We start from the raw sequence: 22,540 nt of genomic DNA on the forward strand, positions 1-22,540 counted from the left end.
ATGATCTTTCATTTGTGTTGTCTTGAGTTTGATAAGGACTGGATTGAGTTTCATAATTGTTCTCGTAAGGCGGTAATGAATAGGGTAATGAACTTTGAGTTGGGTGTTCGTAATCAGTGGGAATATTATTTTCAAAGGGATTTTCGAATTGTATTTGATCGTTATTTATTTGTTGATTAAATAATTGCGTGGAAGTAAAATGTGGTTTAGATCTTAAAGAAGTATTTCGTGAATTTGTATCCATCGGTTCTGGCTGGTATTGATTTTGATTTTGGGGTTGATTATTAACATTTCTTTGTTGAAAATTAGGATTATTATTATGGAAGTATCTTGGTCGAAAATTAGAATTATTTTTGTCGAAATTTCTTGGATTGAAGTTAGAATTATAATTATTGAAATTTCGGAAATGATTTTGGTGTGGTTGAAAAGTATTGTTAGGATTAAAATTATTATTCTGGTATTGCGGTCTGATATTTTGATATTGGTAAGGTGGAAATCTCATATTAGGGCGATTTTGTTGAAAATTATTTCTAGGAATAAAAGTTTGATTAGTATTATTGTTTCTCGTAGGAGTATGTCTCGATGAAGGTCTAAAAAAATTTTGTGAGTTTAAATTATTTCCGCGTTGTTGTAACGAATATAGAAAATTCTCTTCTTCGATAACAAAGCACATAGCTTTCTCTAAACTGTCTGGGTTTCTCAATCTAATATTTGTTTGTAACGATATGGGTAAGCCTCTAATGTAAGTTTTTAAACATACGTCATCGTAACTTTGTATTCTAATTAATTTCTCTTGTGCTTTAATATTAAGCGTATTTAATTTTTGTGCTACTAAACTACGTGTTTCTTGGCATCGCATGCCAAAATTATAAGGGGTTTCATTTTTGAAAGGCCTCAACGTTATCAGGTCTTGGATAAGGCAATCGAGATCTCTCTGATCTCCAAAACTAAGATTAAGGGCATCCTTTACAAGTTGCCATGTATTTAATTCTGTCCTAGAGCCTATTAAAATTTGAGCTCTTCCATTTAATTTACCTAATATAGCTCGAAGTAAAAATGTATTCAAAGTGCCATATGTTTGGCTAGCAAAATTAGTTATTAAATTTTCACAATTTTCAATAAATATGGTTAAAGTATGTGGATTACCATCATATGCTGAGATAGAATCTAAGTATAGTTTTAACAATTGGTAGTTTGTTTGAGCCATTTCGTTATCTTTATTACTATTTGGTTCTAAAATTGAATTTAATTCTGCTATAAGGCTACTTAAATCTAATTTACTATCAGTTTCACTAATTAAATATTTTTTTTTCAAATAATATATCAGGTTATAATAAAATACTAAATATGTTTCGACTTCAATATAATCAAATATTTTCAAAAATATAATAATATAATATAGTAATAATAATATTTTTCTTATTTAAAATAAAAATCTTTGTAAAATCATAAAATCTTAAAAAAAATCATTTACTGTCGTTAGCTCTCTGACTATAAGTATTCTCAAATATGTATAGGAAAATATAAAATGGAATAATAAAATGGAAAAAATAGGAAACACTTACATTAAAATGTAGAATTTCAACATTTCTGCCTATAGGATTCGACGATTTTGTTCTTCTCCCAGGTCTCGTTGAACTACTGCTTAAAATCTACTGCCTCTAGGGTTCGACGATTCTTGTTCTCTCCCCAGGTCTTGGTGATACCTTGTCTAAAGCTGATCTTGGACACTTTCACAAAAAGTTCGGTTTTCCGGTAAATCGTTAAAACGAAAAACTACTCGCGAAATCGTTCGATTTTTGTAACGTAATTTTGCGACGTAATTCCCGAAAAATCCTACTGACTGCGCCAGTGAAGTTTCTAAGTCCAAGAACAACGTTTTTAAAAAGAACTTTATTGACAAGGGACTACTTACTACAGTTAAATGCAAAATAAGAGTGACGCTATACAATTCAAAAGTTTATTTATAAGCTCGGTGACGCCGAGGTGTGGTCGAGGTGAAGCTTGCTGACGCTGTCCTTTTATTATTGGTGATTTAGCAGTTCTGGTTTCTTAAGTTATATATATATATATATATATATATATATATATATATATATATATATAGCTTCAATAATATCATTTTGTATATCACTTGAGATCCAAGCCAAAAACAAGCACACACACATATCACTTGAAACTCTCGAAAAAACAGTTGATGTCTCTAGATTTTCGCAAAATTTTTGATCTTTTTTGGCAATTATTAATGTTAACAATTCCCTGTAATTGCCTAGATTGTCAGAGCCGTCGCCCTCAAAATGACCACGAAACGCTAATTCTTGTTCGGCCAAAAAACATACGGTACATATCTATTATAAGTGAGCTAAGGATATACGAGTACCTATCTATTTTTTTAACAAACTCATTATATGTTTAGCAATATTTGCTTTAAATGCTTGGTTAAGAGAACTCTTGATTTTTGTTTTGCCAAACTGAATCAAATTGGGTATACATCTTACATGTAGGTAATGGAGAAATTTCATGTCTCTTTTTTAAAACTCTAAAACTATTTAAATCGTGAACCTGGTCCACCCATTTTTCTGTAAAAACCAGAAGACATGGCCAACAATACAGTCTACTTTTCTTGCAACCACATAACCAAGGATTTTCACTGTACCAACTAAATTTAAAATATCGAGCTAATTTTTTAAATTCCTTTTTTAAATTGTTTAAAATAGGTCTTTCATTTTCAATAATCTCATTTTATTTTTCAATCAGAATTACTTTTCAAGTAGTTGATCGATTACGCAGCGACACTCATCCATGGTGAACTGCACACACACATTTTATTATAGGTACTGTTAGCTTTAAATCTGATAACATAACTGATATACACAGCGCGCTTAATAGTCTAGGCGCCAAATAAAGGTCACCGTGTCATTTTCAATTCTGATGGACAAACTCAACGGTTTCTTATGGATTTTTGGCTGCTGATTACGAATTTCGAGGGGGTATTTCGATCCGAGTGGTCAAAAAACTGTTTTAAACAATTTAATTGTTTATAAATTGTTTATAATGCTCTGGCTCATAAACTAAAAGAAATAGAAAAAAATCTTTCAAATAAAATTTGTTCCATAATAAAAAACTAAGAAGGAACCGTTTACTAAACTTAAATCCGACAATCAGAACTTAAGATATTGTAAAATTAGTGCACAATGCAAATTTCAAATTGCAAAATAAGTATTTTTCGAAGCTTTATCGATCGTAACTCGGCTTTTGCGCATGCAAATGAGCCCTATAAGATGTCCTTTTAAAGCTTAATTAGGAAGATTCCAAACAAAGTTTGTTAAATTATCTGATCTTCATTTGTTTTAAAGTTATACCCGTTTGAAATTATAATTTTCTCAAAAAAATTGTACATTAATTTGTTTATAAAGGTTTCAAGCAAACTTGAACTATAAACATTTATACTTTAATTAACAATAATGATAAAACAACTCAAATTGAACAATTTGAGCTTCGAAAATGTTCGTAAGTTTATTTTTGGCTAAGATGTCGATATTTTAATGGCGCGCTATGAGGCGCAAGATTGGCTCACAGTCAAGTAAGTATGTATTCTTCGACGCTTTATCAATCGTAACTCGGCTTCTACGCAAGCAAATGAGCCAATATGTGATATCCATATAAAAATGGATCGAGTTTTTTTGCAGCATCGTCATTGCATATAAAACGAGAATTTATGATGTGGCAGCATACACACAATTGGCGGGCCTTGATGATGCTGCAAAAGAACTAGATCCACTTTATATGGATATCATATAGATAATTAGACTCTGAAGCCTCAAAAAGTTTTAGTTTCACTGCCTACAAGAACAGACTTGTACCACCATGTAACTGTTAAAATTTGGCTAAGAACTTATGCAGATGTAAAAAAGCTGATATTCCCTGTATATCTCTATGCAGATTTGCAGATGCATGAAAAAAATGTTTGTAAAAATGGTACTAATAAATAATATCAACTTAATTTTTAGTTATACTTCTGAAATATTAGTTTTTAATGTTTTTTTCTCATTTAGTGCAAAAAATAGAAGACAAAGTAAATAGAATGAAAGGTGTTACGAGGTACAGTATGATGATTTAATTATAAGAATTGACAACGACACCCAACTTGGGCGTCGAAACGTTAATAAAATCATTTTTAGGTAAAATTGTGGCTTATTTCCCATTTGAATATACTTGATTATAAAAATGCCGCAAGAAAATAGCTTCAGAACAACATATAAGAATTATATGATAAAATTTTATTAGGATCTTTAAAAATGAAAAATTAAGATAACGTATGTATACATAGAAATTATAATTTGCATCGAGAAGTTAGCGCGTGAAACTTTACGTGGTGAGCCGATCTTGCGCCTCATAGCGCGCGTCATTAAAATATCGACATCTTGGCCAAAAATAAACTTATGAACATTTTCATAGCCTCAAATTGTTCCTTTTGAGTTTTTCTATCATTATTGTTCATTAAAGTATAAATGTTTATAGCTCAAATTGGCTTGAAACCCTTATAAACAAATGAATGTACAATTTTTTTAAAGAAGATTGTAAATTCAAACGGGTATAACTTTACAACAAATGAAGATCAAGTAATTTAACAAACTTTGTTTGGAAGCCTGTTAATTATGCTTTAAATCGACACCTTCTAAGACTCATTTGCATGCGCAGAAGCCGAGTTACGATCGATAAAGCTTCGAAAAATACTTATTTTGCAATTTGCAATTTGCATTGTGCACTAATTTTACAATATCTTGAGTTATAATTGTTAGATTTAAGTTTAGTAAACGGTTTTTTCTTGGTTTTTTATTAAGGAACAAATTTTATTTGAAACATTGTTTTTCATCTCTTTTAGTTTATGAGCCAGAGCCTTATAAACAATTTACAAACAATTAAATTGTTTATATCATTTTTTTGACCACTCACATCGAAATCCCCCTTCGAAATTCGTAATCTGCAGCCAAAAATCCATAGGAAACCGTTGAGTTTGTCCATCAGAATTGAATATGACACGGTGACCCCTCTGGCGCCTAGACTATACGCCCATCGCTCCTTCAAAATTTTCAGTACTAGCCGGTCCCGAGCCGCCCGAGCGACAGCGAGATAACCATTCATTGTCACCACAAATGAGACTGGTAACAGAATATAATAAAGTGCAACTGAGTCACATAAACTCGCCAATATTTTCGTGTGTCTGGCTATTTACTGAATTAGGTACTATTAACACATAATATAATAATATATTTCTATTGGTAAAAATAAAATAAAATAATAAATGGAATTATTCATCGTCATAAAATACATATTTATTTGCAAGATTTTTAACTGTTACCAATGGTAACAGTGGTTACATGGACGCTTCGCCAGTGGTGTACCCATATAGCACACAACGTTCGATGGACGTCCATGTAACGTACATTTAAAGTCCAAACGTCCATGGAGCACAACGGGACGTACTATGTACGTACATTACGCGACGTCCATTGGACGTTTGATTTCAACGTACATTGGACATCCATTTGTGGTCCATGGAGATTTTACACAAAACTCGACTATTATTATGAGTAATTATATAGTTTCTTATTTTAATCGAAGCAATATGATTAATAGAATATAAGAAGTTTCTAATAAATGTGTGAATAACGACTCAGGCGCAATATCTCGATCTTACGATAACTAAATTATATGACATTATTCCACAATGAAGATAACGCATAACGAACCTGTTGGGCCAAAATACCGGTTTTTCATTTTTTAGGGTTATGGCACTATCGAATTCGGGGTGCGAATTATATTTTCTAAATTTCTCGGTTGCATAATTTTCCTCCATATAGCCCGATCAGGGAACACAAAATTTTACGAAAACCTCCAAAAAAAAAATAAAGGAAGGATAAAAATTTGGGAATAGGTAGTTGAAATTGTCTATTATTATATAAGCAAAAGTTTACAATTCTACATCCCATCCATTTTACAAAAATTGGGAAATAGGGGGTGAAAAATATTTTCTCGGGGGTGAAAAAATATTCGTTCAAAATAAGTCCGAAATTGTATAAAATGGCTAATACTAAGTAACTTGTGTTTTATAGAGTTTTTTCACTAAGTTAATGCTTTTTGAGTTATTTGCGAGTGAATATGTTTATTTTTAACAAAAAAAACATGTTTTTGGACAGTTTTTCGCAGATAACTCAAAAAGTAATTATTTTAGCGAAAATAAGAATCTTAGCAAAACTATAGCTTATAAAAACTGAAAAAAATAGTGTATGCAAGAGGTCTGTAGACCTAGTAGAAGCAGAGTTGTAGCTAATGAAAAGTAGATTCTTCTTCATCAAATTCCAAATCGAATATGTCAATTTGAAATAACCCAAAAACGGAGCTCTTTTCAGGAAAAATTCGTTACAACTTTTTTAAAGCCTTTAAAAAAGGTTTATTTTTGTTTTTTTTTTAAACTTCTAACATTAAAAGTGAGTTACGCTCAAAATATTGCTGGTCTTTTTTATATTTTGACCCCTCTGGCGCCTAGACTATACGCCCATCGCTCCTTCAAAATTTTCAGTACTAGCCGGTCCCGAGCCGCCCGAGCGACAGCGAGATAACCATTCATTGTCACCACAAATGAGACTGGTAACAGAATATAATAAAGTGCAACTGAGTCACATAAACTCGCCAATATTTTCGTGTGTCTGGCTATTTACTGAATTAGGTACTATTAACACATAATATAATAATATATTTCTATTGGTAAAAATAAAATAAAATAATAAATGGAATTATTCATCGTCATAAAATACATATTTATTTGCAAGATTTTTAACTGTTACCAATGGTAACAGTGGTTACATGGACGCTTCGCCAGTGGTGTACCCATATAGCACACAACGTTCGATGGACGTCCATGTAACGTACATTTAAAGTCCAAACGTCCATGGAGCACAACGGGACGTACTATGTACGTACATTACGCGACGTCCATTGGACGTTTGATTTCAACGTACATTGGACATCCATTTGTGGTCCATGGAGATTTTACACAAAACTCGACTATTATTATGAGTAATTATATAGTTTCTTATTTTAATCGAAGCAATATGATTAATAGAATATAAGAAGTTTCTAATAAATGTGTGAATAACGACTCAGGCGCAATATCTCGATCTTACGATAACTAAATTATATGACATTATTCCACAATGAAGATAACGCATAACGAACCTGTTGGGCCAAAATACCGGTTTTTCATTTTTTAGGGTTATGGCACTATCGAATTCGGGGTGCGAATTATATTTTCTAAATTTCTCGGTTGCATAATTTTCCTCCATATAGCCCGATCAGGGAACACAAAATTTTACGAAAACCTCCAAAAAAAAAATAAAGGAAGGATAAAAATTTGGGAATAGGTAGTTGAAATTGTCTATTATTATATAAGCAAAAGTTTACAATTCTACATCCCATCCATTTTACAAAAATTGGGAAATAGGGGGTGAAAAATATTTTCTCGGGGGTGAAAAAATATTCGTTCAAAATAAGTCCGAAATTGTATAAAATGGCTAATACTAAGTAACTTGTGTTTTATAGAGTTTTTTCACTAAGTTAATGCTTTTTGAGTTATTTGCGAGTGAATATGTTTATTTTTAACAAAAAAAACATGTTTTTGGACAGTTTTTCGCAGATAACTCAAAAAGTAATTATTTTAGCGAAAATAAGAATCTTAGCAAAACTATAGCTTATAAAAACTGAAAAAAATAGTGTATGCAAGAGGTCTGTAGACCTAGTAGAAGCAGAGTTGTAGCTAATGAAAAGTAGATTCTTCTTCATCAAATTCCAAATCGAATATGTCAATTTGAAATAACCCAAAAACGGAGCTCTTTTCAGGAAAAATTCGTTACAACTTTTTTAAAGCCTTTAAAAAAGGTTTATTTTTGTTTTTTTTTTAAACTTCTAACATTAAAAGTGAGTTACGCTCAAAATATTGCTGGTCTTTTTTATATTTTTTGCTAAAAAATCGCGAAAATCACCCCCTAATTAGCTTTCCAAATAAAATTAATCGTTACCGCTTCACAAGTTACTTTACTTTTGTATTGTTTATATTCTCTATAAGTTTGATTGGTTCAAATTGCTCATTTTTGAAAAAAAGAATGTGTGTGTACTTTGTACGCACGTAAGAAGTTATACTTCTATTATATGATTTAAACGAAATTAATATACTTTTTATTTATATTTTGTTTAAATATTAAACTAATTTATACTTACTACTTCTCAAATATTTTTATTAGAACAGTGCCAAAAATTAAAATAATAAAAGAATAAAACACACACAAACACATTAAACAAGCCACAAATGATGTCTGAACATTAATTGTCGAAAATTTTTTTAACTAAATACGTATTTTCTGAAAATGAAATTATATAATAAATATACTTACAATCATAAAATGTATTAAAAAAAAAACAAAAAAGAAAATTTCTATTGGGACTCGAACCAGCGCTGATAAGCGCGGTTGGTATTGGAATTCATTCGCCTTCAACGCTTAGCCACGGACACTATGTGTCATTATTTACGAAGATCGACTAACTAAACGGATTAAACTTGTGATATTTTGATATTTTGAAAATTGATCAAATTATTTTAATTTTGAATTGAAATGATTTAGAATTGAAAAAATACAACAAAACATAGAGTAAGAAAACAATATATTAGGTGAATATTGATAGAAATTTTGATGGTAATCAAATTATATAAATAAAAGTATTACATACTATGTATTTTGGCAGATCAAATAGGTAGGTTTATACCCATCATACATTAACAATTATTACGTACCTGTTGCTTTTACAAACTATTTAAAAGTCACTACAATATTATAAACTTTTTTGTTTCTGTCCTTACAATAATAGAACTAATATATTATACATTTGTTTACCTTTACCTCCAAACCACAGCTGTCCTACAGCTGCCATATCGGATAATTTTTGACATGTCATTTGAACATCCAATCAGAACAAAGTTATAATGCGCATGCGCCGGGCTGATAGGTTTTAACATATAAAAAATCACCCTCTATCGCCGGTAAAGAAGTATAACTTCAAAAAAATTGGTTTAAAATAAAGCATTTATTTTATTTTGAAAAAAATGGAATTTTTTATGGAATTAACTTAAAAATTATTAGTAATACCAAAAATCTCAGAGTAATAAAATGTTCGTTTTGCTTCTCTGAATATTTTTAATTTTTTGTTTTCTTGTTAGAAAAAAATTGGTTTTGCTATGGCTGTTCATTTTAACTACAGCTTTTTCAAAAATAAGCACTTTGAATGGACAAAACTTACAGATCATATAAATAATACATACGCAAAGTAACTTGTCAAGTGGTAATGATGAAATTTCTTTGTGATGCTAATTAGGGGGTGATTTTCGTGATTTTTTTTACCTTAAAATAAAAGGGAATAACAATATTTTTAGCGTAACTCACTTACTTTTTATGTTAGAATTTTTTTTAAAAAACAAAAATATACATTTTTTTAAACACTTTAAAAAAGTTAAGATGAATTTTCCCCGAAAAGGTCTTCGTTTTTGAGTTATTTCACATTGAAATATTCGATTTGGAATTTGACGAAGAACCTACTTTTCATTAGCTAAAACTCTGCTTCTACTGGGTCTACAAACCTTATGCATACACCATTTTTTTAAGCTATATTTTTGCTAAGAATATGTTTTTAATAAAATACTTACTTTTTAAGTTATCTCCGAAAAACCGTTATCTCTAAAAACATGTTTTTTTTGTTGAAAATGAACATATTCGCTCGTAAATAACCCGAAAAGTATTGACTTAGCGAAAAAACTCTACAGACCAAAAGTTGTTTAGAATCAGTCGATTTATCCAATTCCGGTCTTATTTTAAATGTATACTTTTCACCTTCGAGAGGGGGTAACCCCTTCATTTTTGTAAAATTTAGGGGATGTAGAATTGTAAACTTTTTCTTATATAATAATAGACAATTTCAACTACTTATTCCCAAATTTTCATCCTTCTTTTATTTTTTTTGGGTCAGATTGTATTTTGATCGTGCTAACATGACTCAATGTTGAATTTAAATTGGTCATCAGTTTTTCTGTATATATTATAGTTTTGTTTGCTAAACTCCGGCGGATAGGTGACTGCAAAAACTAAATAAATACATTTTTTTATTTTTTTTATATTGATCCAACATTATTTTTATTCTCATATTTTAGGTGCTCAGTTGGCCAGGCCAAATAGTAATAGCGTGTAGTCAAACCTTCTGGACAGCTGGCGTAGAAAAAGGTGTTACAGAGAATATGTTAATGGTTTTCTTTACTGAAACTATGTTGGTTAATTTGGACGCCCTTCGTGGATTGGTTAAAGGAAAGTTGACGTTTGTTCAAAGAGAAATACTGTCAGCCCTTATTGTTATAGAGGTACATTCTAGAGACGTAACCCAGAATCTGCTAGATTTGAAAATACAGAATGTCAATGATTTTGATTGGATTAGTCAACTTAGGTAAGATTTTTTGTGAAAAATTATTATACACTCACCGACACAATTAACCGTCCAGCTTGTAGTCCAGGAACCGAAGCTTTTCACCTCGCAATTTTTACAGAATGGCTTGAAATTTTGAGCGTAAGTAGTGGATAGGCCAAGGATCAAAATCTACAGGGTGCGCCAAACTTCTGGTTTTCTTTGATTACTGCTAAACTATGGGATATAAAAAAAATGTTTTTAACAAGACTAATGTATATAAAAACCGTCTATAATTTAAAATTATTTTCGATTATACAGAGTGAGTCAGAACGACGGCATGAACCAAAGTTTTATTTTGTTAAATGGAACACCCTATATATTAAATCATTTTTGAATATAGTTTTTAAAAATATAAAAGATTTGTAAAAGGTCTTATAGGCCTAAAGTTAATAATTTTCGAAATATTTACATTTTTTTTGAGAAAAATGGTAATATTTATAGGGCTGTGGATTATGTTTCCAACGTAATAAAAATTTAAGTAGTAGGTCAAAGTTTTTATAATATAGTCTCATTTTTAAATAATTTAATATCTTTTACTTACAGCCATAAAATATACAGTGTGATCACTATTTGCAAATTCAAAATTTTCTCATTTTTTTTAATGGAACACCCTGTATATTATTCTTGCATTTTGTAGTAAATATTACAACCTTTCTTTTGGTATAAGGTTGTATGTACCGGGTGTCCCAATAAGAATGGCTCTCGGCCATATCTCAGGAACAATTTATAGTAGAGCTTTGAAATAAAAAATTTTTTAACAAAAATTGCCTCAGGAAAAGCCTGGAAATTATTTTCATAATTGTGGGTCCACCGCTAGAGGGCGTAATTGAATATCAAAAATAAAAAAATCTAAATTTTACAAAATTTTCCTAATGAAGGGGCACTAGAAATACGATTATTGTATTCTTCATCAAATTCTGCGCAAATTTGATATAACAAGTTTAACTCTACCTTTGCAAATAAGAGGTGGGGGTGAGTGGGAACCTTGTTATGAAAAAATGGCTGTAAGTCCGGTTCTGCTAAATCAAATTTTGAAAACTGGGTCTTGTTGAAGACAGATCTTTTTCTTCAATGTAAGAGTGATAATTTTGAACCATCCTAATAAGTAATAAGCCAGCTGGGAGGCGTTATTTAATTTTTTTCAGAAATATAGTTTTCTTTGGAAAATATTAAATACAAGTATGCATTTTTAATCATACTTTATAAAATTAGATTAAATTAGCAATAGAATAGCGAAAACCGCATGTCGATAACTTTTGTCTATCTCAAGATATCTCGAGAAACGTGTAAATTTTATACATAACTGTTACTATCACCGGTAAACTAAGTTAATGAAAAGTAGTGTGCTGTGGAAAAAAACAAAATAACATTTGCCAGATGTCAACGTATAAAAATATAATTAATTAAAACAACAATATAAAGAGAAACAATACTATTAAAATTAAATATAACACAGAACAAAAAGAACTACTTAGTGACGACCTAAATATTCAAATTGTTGCCCATCATACACTACTCTAGAATACATTATCCAGAGAATACTAAAAGCCATTCAAAGCATATCGAGAGCAGAAATTGAGACTGCTGTTTAATCTAATTTTGAAAGAGTAAATGTTTGCAACGAAAATGATGGGCAAAAATTTGAACGTTTATGTCATCACTAAATAGTTGTTTTTATTTCTTTGTAATAGGGCTTTTCAACGCTTCTCATTTGTTTCGAGCCTCTGTCATATGCCGTATAATCCGTGTATAATATTAATATACGAGATATGAACGAGGCTCGAAACAAATGAGAAGCGTTGAAAAGACCTAATATACGTTGACAGCTGGAAAATGTTTCTTTGTTGTTTTCATAGCACACTACTTTTAATGAATTATTTCGTTTACCGGTGACAGTAACAGTTATGTTTTTAAATTTACACGTTTTGTAAGATATCTCGAGATAGAAAAAAGGTATTAACATGCGGTTTTCGCTATTCTGTTGCTAATTTTGTATAATTTTGTAATATGGTATTAAAAATGCATGTTTGTATTTAATATTTGCCAAAGAACACTAGATTTCTGAAAAAAATTAAATAATGCCTTCTAGCTGGCATATTACTCAGTAAGTTGGTTCGAAATCATAACTTTTACATTGACGAAAAAGATCTGTCTTCAACAAGACCAAGTTTGCAAAATTTGATTAAGCATAACCGGACTCACAGCCAGTTTTTCATAACAAGGTTCCCACTCACCCCCACCTCTTATTTCCAAAGGTCAAAAACTAAACTTGTCAAATCAAATATGCGTAGAATTTTATGAAGAATACGACGATCGGATTTCCAGTGCCCCTTCATTAGGAAAATTTTGTAAAATTTAGATTTTTTAATTTTTGATATTTAATTACGCCCTCTAACGGTGGTCCCACAATTATGAAAATAATTTCCAGGCTTTTCCTGAGGCAACTTTTGTTATAAATTTTTTTATTTCAAAGCTCTACTATAAACGGTTCCTGAGATATGGCCGAGAGCCATTCTTATTGGGACACCCGGTACATAACATGTTTGGTTTTATAAATATTTAAAAAAGAACTATAGATTTTACGTTTCGCGGATATTTTATATCCGCGATAATTTTAATTAAATTTTTTTGCAAAAAATAATATAATCTGATTTTTGAAACATACACTAAAATATCAAAGATGAAAATAAAAACGTAATTAAAGATTAAAATAAAACGTATGCAAGTGCAACTTAATTGAATTTAATAACTGTAAAATTATGTTACAAACAATTGTTTTACATACCTACTAATAAGTATTTAATATGGATAAATTTATTATTAAATTAAACAACCAATTTTAAAATCTACCCTAGAAATTTTTCTACCCTAGTAACTTTATTGTACCCAATTTTGTTAGTTAAATTGTATTTACGAGTAAGACCAGTTAATAACTTTTTAATTTACCTACATCTTGAGAACGTATAAAGTATGCTTTGAAACAAATGAACGTTATAGAAGAAAGTATATTACGAAGTAAATAGTATCTATGTACTCGTGTCACAAAAGCTGGTAATAATTTCGAATGGTTTCGCCCAAAACAAATGTCTTATCCATCAATTCTTCGGTTGAAAAATTAAAATTTAAAATATAAAAAATTGTTACAAAAATTTCAACTAGAAAAGAATTTCCAGTTTTTGTGACACCAGTTAATACTATTTATATTAATAAATAATTTTTCTAATACATTTAACATTGATTTGTTTCAAAGCATACTTTATAATTATGTTCTTAAGATGTAAGTAAATTTAAAAGGCAAATTAAAAGTTTAACTCATCTTACTCGTAAATACAATTTACCTAACAATTAATTTGGTACAGGAAAGTTGCTGTGGTAGAAAAATTACTAGGGTAGATATCAAATTTGGTTGTTTTTTAATTTAGTAACTAATTTATGCATTCATTAGTACGGTAAAATATTTTTTGTAAAATAATTTTAAATTATTAAATTCAATTGAATTGTACTAGTATACGATTTATTTTAATCTTTAACTGCGTTTTTATTTTCATATTTGATATTTTGATGTATGTTTCTAAAACCAGATTATAATTATTTTTTTTTGCAAAAAAATGTTTTAATAAAAAATCCGCAAAAACGTAAAATCTATAGTTTTTTTTTAATATTTACAAAACGAAACATGCTAGGTACATACAATCTTATACCAAAAGAAAGGTTGTAATATTTACTACAAAAGTCAATACTAATATACAGGGTGTCCCATTTTAAAAAAATGAGAAATTTTTGTATTTGCAAATAGTGATCACACTGTATATTTTATGGCTATATGTCAAATATGTTTTAGCCTGATTAATATTATTTTTAAATAATGTAAATTGAATTTTAAATTCAACCATTGTTTGGTTCTGGGGCTATTTAGCAAGTATGCACGTAAGTAATCTAACCACACTTTTTTAGCTTTTTAAAAAATTTCAACCATCTTTCAATTCTAATAGTGGGATTACTTATTTTATTGTAGATTCACTGATGATGGACCGATAGGTCTGAAAACGTTCTGAATTGGACATATTTTATTCAATCCATTGGGATTTTTTAAGTTTTAATAAATATACCAATTTACATAGAAGTGGTTTTACTTCTTGTTAGAGTTTTTTAACTATATGGTATACAGCCAACCTAGGGAACTTCCCTTTTAGTTCAAATATGTTAATTTTTTTTTTATATATTTAAATTAACGTGCATGTGACATCTATGGTCATTAGCACGAGTTGCAGTTTACATGGTAATATTTATGAATTACAAATTATAAATATATAGTTAACATTATAACATAAGTAAAGAAAGATCAGTTAACAATAATTATATTTTGTTTAACAGTTGATTCTTCTCGAGGAATTTGATAACCTTGTTGATTTGGTCTGTGCTGTTGAGGACATCTTTGAAGTTAGGACTAATACCAAGCTGTTGGCGTTCTTTGGCATAAAAAGGACAGTCACTAAGTATATGTCTGATCCGGAGAGTAGTATTGCAGTGTTGACATTTTGGTAGTGGAGATGATGTCATCAAATAGCCATGTGTTAGATATGTTAGCCATGGGTATGTCCTATTCGCGGTGTGCAAGTACTTGGAAGGGAAACGAGAAACGACCGTGCGCGAGTCGCGGAGAATATTTCAACTATCTTAAATAATTCATATTGTCAATTGAAATTGTCAAATTGACGTATATTTCATACCTTCTGTCATTGAAGCAGAAAAATTATATATTGCTCCACAATATTGATATGATATGCAATTATTATATAAAGGTAAATTTAATTAATTGTATTTTGCTTGTAGTACTGCATTTTAATAACTAATTTTATTTACTACATACAATTGTTTACGTTTGCATAGCATAACCTGCATCTTATTTTTTCTTCTTATTATTTTTTTGGACTATGGCCTTGACAATTATCCAGCAACCAGGACTAATATAATTGGCCAATATAATTAAAAGTGCGAATAAAAGTACAGAGCGTAGAAATAGAGGTCGCTTTGCCGAACTTGCACGGTCCCAATACGCCGTCTTCGTACGATTGCCATGTTTTTCCGAGATAAACTAGGGCAGGTAAATAAGTTCACTGAGGTCTTAATTTCATGCAGCACTGAAGTAATTTTATTCCAGTGAGTTTGCCAGGTGGATAGAGTGTGCTTCTTCAGTCTGGCCTTTAGATCATTGCAGATTTTTACATTAAGTATGGTATCCATCGATGATGCAGCTTTTTTGGCAAGGCAATCGGCTTTTTCGTTACCACTAATGCCAACATGGGATGGTACCCATAATAAAGTGACTTTTGTATTTTGATTTATAAGAAGCTGATAAATGTCATGAATATCTTGGACAAGAGGATGGTTGGTGGTTATAGTATTGATGGAGTGTATAGATGAAAGTGAATCAGTACATATGGCTATGTGTGTGTTTGGGTATTTTTGAGCATGTTTGAAAGCACCCAAGATAGCTAGCAGTTCGCCAGTGTGAATACTACACCAAGGAGAAATTTTACAGTGTTCGATAGGCTGTTGAAGAGTAGTTAGAGAATATCCAGCTCCACTTTCAGATTTTGACGCGTCAGTGTAAAGAACTATGTTATATTTACTTTTGTTTATGAGTTCTAGGAAGAGATTTCTTAATGTGTTAACACTGACATCTTCCTTGTTAAATTTCGTGAGGGACAAATCATGCTGAGGTAGTAGGTTGGTCCAATAGGGATTATTGGAGAATGGTAGAGTTCTGGTCTCAGACAAATTTATATCTTTTAATAACGGCTGTAGAAGATGAGGAAAAGAATGTATAATTAAGTTACAAGGAGCATTGTTATGAGGTTGATGTAATGATGTAATTAAAGGATACACTGGATTGGAGAGATTGGAAGAAATTGACGCAGCATATGAGGAAAGCAGGTATTCCCGTCTAAGCCATAGGGGAGGCTCATTAGCTTCGCAGTAAAGACTTTCTGCCGGATTGGAACGAAATGCTCCGAGACATAAGCGGATAGCCGTTGTGTGCACTGTATTTAGTGAATTTAGGTTTGACTTAGATGCAGACATATAGATGAAACATCCATAGTCAAGCTTGGAGCGGATTAGTGATCTGTAAACTTTTAGTAACGTAGTTTCATCCGCACCCCAATGATAATGTGATAGTGTTTTAATTATATTTAACCTTTTAAGGCACGCTCCTTTAGTTTCCTGAATGTGTTGTTTCCAGGTTAATCTTGAATCAAATATCAGCCCTAATATTTTGCAATTGTCAACGACCGGTAATTTAAAGTTATTGACGGTGATTTCAGGGTTAAAAGAATTTATTCTTCTACTAAATTTAACAACTTTGGATTTAGAATGGGACAGAGTAAGTCCTAGAGAAGCAACTTTGATTTGTAGATCATTTACTGCTGATTGCAGAATTTTACTAGTGGTAGCGTTGGATTTACCCTGGCAGTACATTATTAGGTCATCGGCATATAATGAGCATTTGATAGGTGGACGGATATTGTGACATAACTGGCTAATCGCAAGAATGAATAAAGATGTGCTTAAAACTGAACCTTGAGGAACTCCGTCATATTGGATATGTGGAGAAGAAAGGAAGTTATTGGCAGAAACCCTGAATGTTCTAGATGTTAGGAAGTTTTTTATAAAAGCGTATATGTTGCCAGTGAGGTTACATTGAAAAAGTTTGTCAAGGATTGCGTTTCTTGAGATGGTGTCAAATGCGCCTTCTATGTCGAAGATTGTATCTATCAGATCTTATTTACTATTAATCGCGTTAGATATATGGGTTTGAAGTAGTGCAAGGTTATCTCTTGTGGAGCGCTGTCTTTGGTAGCCAGATTGTTCCTGTGGAATGATCTTGTATTTTTCAAAATACCATAGCAGTCGTTTGTTGATCATTTTTTCCATTAATTTGCACATAGTGCATGTAAGGGAGATAGGTCTGTATGATTGTGGAAAACTAGTTGACTGATTTGGCTTCAGTATAGGTATTACAATAGACTTGCTCCATTGGGATGGAAATTTATGTGAGCTCCAGATTAGATTATATAAAGTTAGGAGTTTTTTAAGAGCATAATTAGACAAGTGCTTTAGAAATGCATAAGGAATATAATCGGGACCAGCTGCAGTGTTTCTGATATTAGCTAAAGCAGATATAAGCTCATGGATGGTGAAAGGAGAATTAAGGGGTCTGCTATGTTCAGAAGATATCAGGTTATTTCTGTGTGGATTTATTTCACGAAGAGACATATTAATATGATTAGTTTTGTTTCTGAATTTATCTTCGAAATGTTTAGCAAAAATGTTAGGAATAAGTTCATGTGAAGTGATCTCTATACCATTTGAAATTAAACGAGTAATTTTATTATTAGTTTTGTGACCTTGAATTTGTCGTATTTTTTTCCAAATTTGGCTAGGATTGGAATTTTCATTATTGGAAGATACATAATCCTGCCAGGATAATTTTTTGCTTTTTTTTACTATGTGTTTGGCTTTGGCTTTAAATTTTTTGTAATTTATTAAATTTTCAAGGCTTCTGTTTTTTTGGTACTTGTTTAGAGCTTTTTTGGATAGACGAATTGCCTCTTCACAAGAAAAGTTCCACCAAGGAACTGCCTTATGATTTGAAGAGAATGTTGTTTTGCCGATGTGAATCTTAGCAGCCGTGAGAATTGTCTCTGATATTGACGATAATAAGTAGTCAACATCATTGGTTAACGGATGTTCATTTGCGAGCAAGAGAGTATCAACAGATTTTAAATATTCTGACCAGTTAGCTTTGTTTAAGCGCCAATAACTTTTGGAAGATGCAGCTCTACTACAGTTGTTGGAAATTATTATAGGATAATGATTGCTGTCAAAGAGATCATCGGCTGTTTGCCAGGATAGAAAAGGTGCTGATTTAGGGTCACTAATACTAAGGTCAATAGCAGAGAATGATCCAGAGGAAATGTTAAAGTGAGTATTAGATCCTGTGTTAAGAAGACATGAGTTTGTGCAGTTAAGGATATTTTCAACTATTTTTCCACGACCAAATGTAGATTTAGAACCCCACATACTGTTATGTGCGTTAAAGTCTCCTGTGAGTATAAACGGTTGTGGTAGCTGGAATGTAAGGTCTAGGAGCTCTTCCTCTTTTAAAGGATGGTTCGGGGGAATATATATGGAGCAGATAGTAAGCTTATTAGGGCAAAATGTAGTTATGGCGATTGCCTCAAGATTCGTTGTTAAAGGAAGCATTGTTGAGTAGATTTCACTGGAAGCAAAAATTGATGCACCTCCACTAGCTCTGATGCAGTTCGTCCTAATGAAGTGGTATCCTTCAAAGGATTTAGGGTGAGGGATATTATTTGTAGTAAAATTAGTCTCTTGTAGACAAATAAAATCTGGATGGTAAATTGATGTAAGATATTGTATGTGTTCAAGGCGCGGATAATATCCGTCGCAATTCCATTGTAAAATAGTGAAAAGATATTTTTTATTTTTAGAAAAGATCGGTATCATTGGTCTTGGAGGTACATGAATGATTGGATGAAAGGCTTGCAACTTCGTCAGCGTCTACGGGATTTAATGTGATCTTTAGCTTTTTTGATAATCTTGTAATTCTATTTTTAAGCGATCTATCAGATACAGTTTGATATATTTGCGTAAGGTCTTCTAAAAGAGACTTAATGTTGGTGGTAAAGTTATGAGCTTCTTTGAGAGGATCACTGCTACCAAAGGAATTTTCCAGGAAGGCAATAAGCTGTAATGCTGTCAACGAAAATCTCTCTGGATTAGCACTAATTAATTGTTCAATAGTTGATTGAGCAGAGGGAGTAATTTTACCAAGTTCTTTGTCATCAGTTTTTAATTTCTTTTTAGGAGCTGTTTTAGGAGTTGCAAAGGCTGTGGTAGATTGATCATTTATAGGGTTTAAGTCTGGGGGGTTATTAGTAACCGATAAAGTGGGTGATTCGAGAATTGTGTCGGTAGAATAAGTTCTTTTGATGCAAGGATTTGAAGGTAAGGACACTGACATTAGGGACTGTTCATTTGGCATTATTAAGTCGTTATTAGTTTTATTGATTTCTTCTTTTGAGGAGGAGGAAGGAGGAGACATGTTAGAAGGAGGTTCAAATGGAATTAGGCTAGAAGTTGTATTTAGAGAAAGATTGGTAGATATTTCTTGAGGGTTAGGACAGGAGTCTGCAGTGTGTCCAGCTTGTTTACATAAAAAACATTCAAGTTTATCCGAAGTGATAAAGATTCTATTATTGGTATTTTCATGCGATATTAAAATTGAGGTATTTAATTCAAAGTTTTCTTTATCCGGTATAATATAGATAGAGCGTCGAAAACTGAAAATGTGAGCGTATTCGTCCTCAGGTGAGCCGCATCGGATAAAAAAGATAGGAGAAGCAAGTTGTAATCGAAGTTCGTCTTTAAGTGCTTGCTCTATGAGTGAATTCGGGATCGAAGGGCTCACGTTGGACAGTAGTATCCTCTTTGCAGGTGTAATAAGTCTGCGAATAGATACTGTTTGATTTCTAACAGTAATGGTCTGATAATTTTGCAGAAGATTATCCACTATGGATAAGGAAGAAAGATATATGCATATACGCTGGTTAGAAATTCGTGAAGCAAAGGTTATTTCTTTAGGGGTAACAATTTCGCCGATTGCCTTGATGTAATCAAATATCATGACGTCAGGAAGAGCGTTCATAACGATGGCGAAACTTCTACTGGGACATGATATTGCTGTTGTAGGTTTTTTTGGTGTGATTTTTGTTACTGCAGCGAAGCTGGGTTGTACTGTTTGTGATGATGTTTGTGCTGATGTTTGAGATGACATTGATGCCATAATTTGATTTTAATATTCTGGATGCCAAAATATTAAATATGTATTGCCAGTAAGAACTGGCCTAATTTTTTGGTTGTCGATATTTGCTGTTAATTAAAAATCGCCTTACCAGTATTTTTGTTGGTAAACACAGCACATTAACTAACTAGTTTTTATATGATACACTATTAGCAGAGACGATAAGCGAGGAGTACTTTACTCGTTGGGCTCTGAAATGGGAATGAATGAATTTATTTAAAAATAACAGTATACTAAAAAAACTTTGACATGTCATTTAAATATTTATTACCTTGAAAGCCTAACTCACAGCCCTTTGAATATTACCATTTTTCTCAATAAAAGTGTAAATATTTCGAAAATTGTTAACTTTAGGCCTATAAGACCTTATATAAATTCTTAATATTTTTAAAAAATACACTCCTGGCCAAAAAAACCTAGACAGCTAAAAAATGGGTTATTTTTGATGTCTCGAATCTCATAAACCTGTTGTCCGATTTTAGTGATTTTTTTAATATGTTATAGCCTTATTCTCTAAGAATATGAATGTAGTAATAGTGTTGCTGAACATGTAAATGTCATTGTATACCGGGTGTAACAATAATACTGTGTTTTTTCCTGAAAGTTCGTAACACCCTGTGGAATATTCTAGCATTTAAAAAATATTGAAATTAAAACTCAGTTGTAGCCCTAGCCTCTCTTAACATTCTGCTTTTTGACTCATTCACTTATGTTGGATAATGAAAAAGTTAGGTACTTTGACAAGAAGCCACGTTCTTCATCAATATAGGGTGTATCTAAATAAGTGCGACAAACTTAAAGGGGTAATTCTGCATGAAAAAATAATGACCGTTTAATTTATAAACATATCTCTGCAAATGGTTTTTCTTAGGAATTTATAAACATAGTTTAGTTTAATTTATAAACATAGGTCTGCAAATCAATTTTTCCAGGAAAACTTACATGATGTTTTTTCAAGCATACAATGAGATCTTTCAAAAAAAAATAATAAACAGTTTCTAGCATAAAAATGGAGCAACTTATGATAAAAAGGACCTGTTTTTCTCTACGAAAAAAAAAACAGTGAAAACAACCCCCTAACTACCCTTGTAACTAAAAGTTGGTCTTCGCCTTTCTATAATTACTTTTACGTTTATATTATCAATACACCCAAGAAGTTTGACCTATTCAAAAGGCCTAATTTCAGAAAAATTGGAGTTTAAAGAAAAATTGATTTTTTGAAATTTTGCATTTTTTATCATTTTCTTCAAAATATCTCCGAAAATACTGGAGATACGAAAAAAATTACACAATACTTAATTATAGCTTTTTAATAGCTAAAATTTCCTTATACATAGATTTTCATTACAGTGAACAGTTAGCGAGATAGAGCGGTTTAAAACATCTATTTACAAGCAAACATCCCCTTATTCGAGCCTTTTAAACCCACCTCTATTAAAAATTAAGGAATCTTACGGAATTTAATTTACACAGTCTCATTACTCTTCAAAAATCCTACAAAACTGTTATTAAAAAAACTTTTTATCCCCAAAAATGAAGGAGCTATGTTTATAAAACTAATTTTTTTTTCGAAAAATTCGAATAGTCCCCTTATAGCATTTTCAATGTACCTATATAATACAGCAGAGCCGGTTCGTATACTGAATGACTAAAAACTATTTGTATGTGAATTTTTATATATTTGTAAATTTGTATTTTTGTGTAAGTAAATGTTTTTGTAATTCTTTAATTCTACTTTTTTTTCTGTATAGATCTATTAAATTGTCTACTTACAAAAATTGCAATGTTATTAAGGGTGGTTTTTAAGGGTTGAATTATTATGATGTTATATTCTAAAGCATAAAACAATCATTATTTAACCAGTCAAAACGAAATTTTACCTATATTAAAGTTTAAAATGTGTTTATATAATTTTTGAATATAAGGGTAGTTTACACCCCTAAAAATAATCAACACCCTTGAGCATGATATAGAATATTAAGTACAGGGTAAGATGATCCTAACCCCAAATTTTTATGTAAATTGATGCAAGCCGAAATTATTCTTTTAGGATAAGTAAACTTTTCATATATAGCTCCAACAAGGGTG

At 31.2% G+C, this 22,540-nt stretch overlaps 1 protein-coding gene across 1 annotated transcript in view; it reads left to right on the plus strand.

The window, feature by feature from the left end:
- The window catches only part of LOC114334288 (dynein axonemal heavy chain 1-like), a 947,682-nt gene that overhangs the window by 260,079 nt on the left and 665,063 nt on the right, over window positions 1-22,540 (plus strand). Inside the window, exon 10 of the mRNA XM_050660136.1 lies at window positions 10,256-10,542. Within this exon, the coding sequence (XP_050516093.1) occupies window positions 10,256-10,542 (287 nt within the window). The remainder of the gene's footprint in view (window positions 1-10,255; window positions 10,543-22,540) is intronic.

This window comes from Diabrotica virgifera, chromosome 9 (assembly GCF_917563875.1).
Source record: "Diabrotica virgifera virgifera chromosome 9, PGI_DIABVI_V3a".
Classification (NCBI taxonomy): domain Eukaryota; kingdom Metazoa; phylum Arthropoda; class Insecta; order Coleoptera; family Chrysomelidae; genus Diabrotica; species Diabrotica virgifera.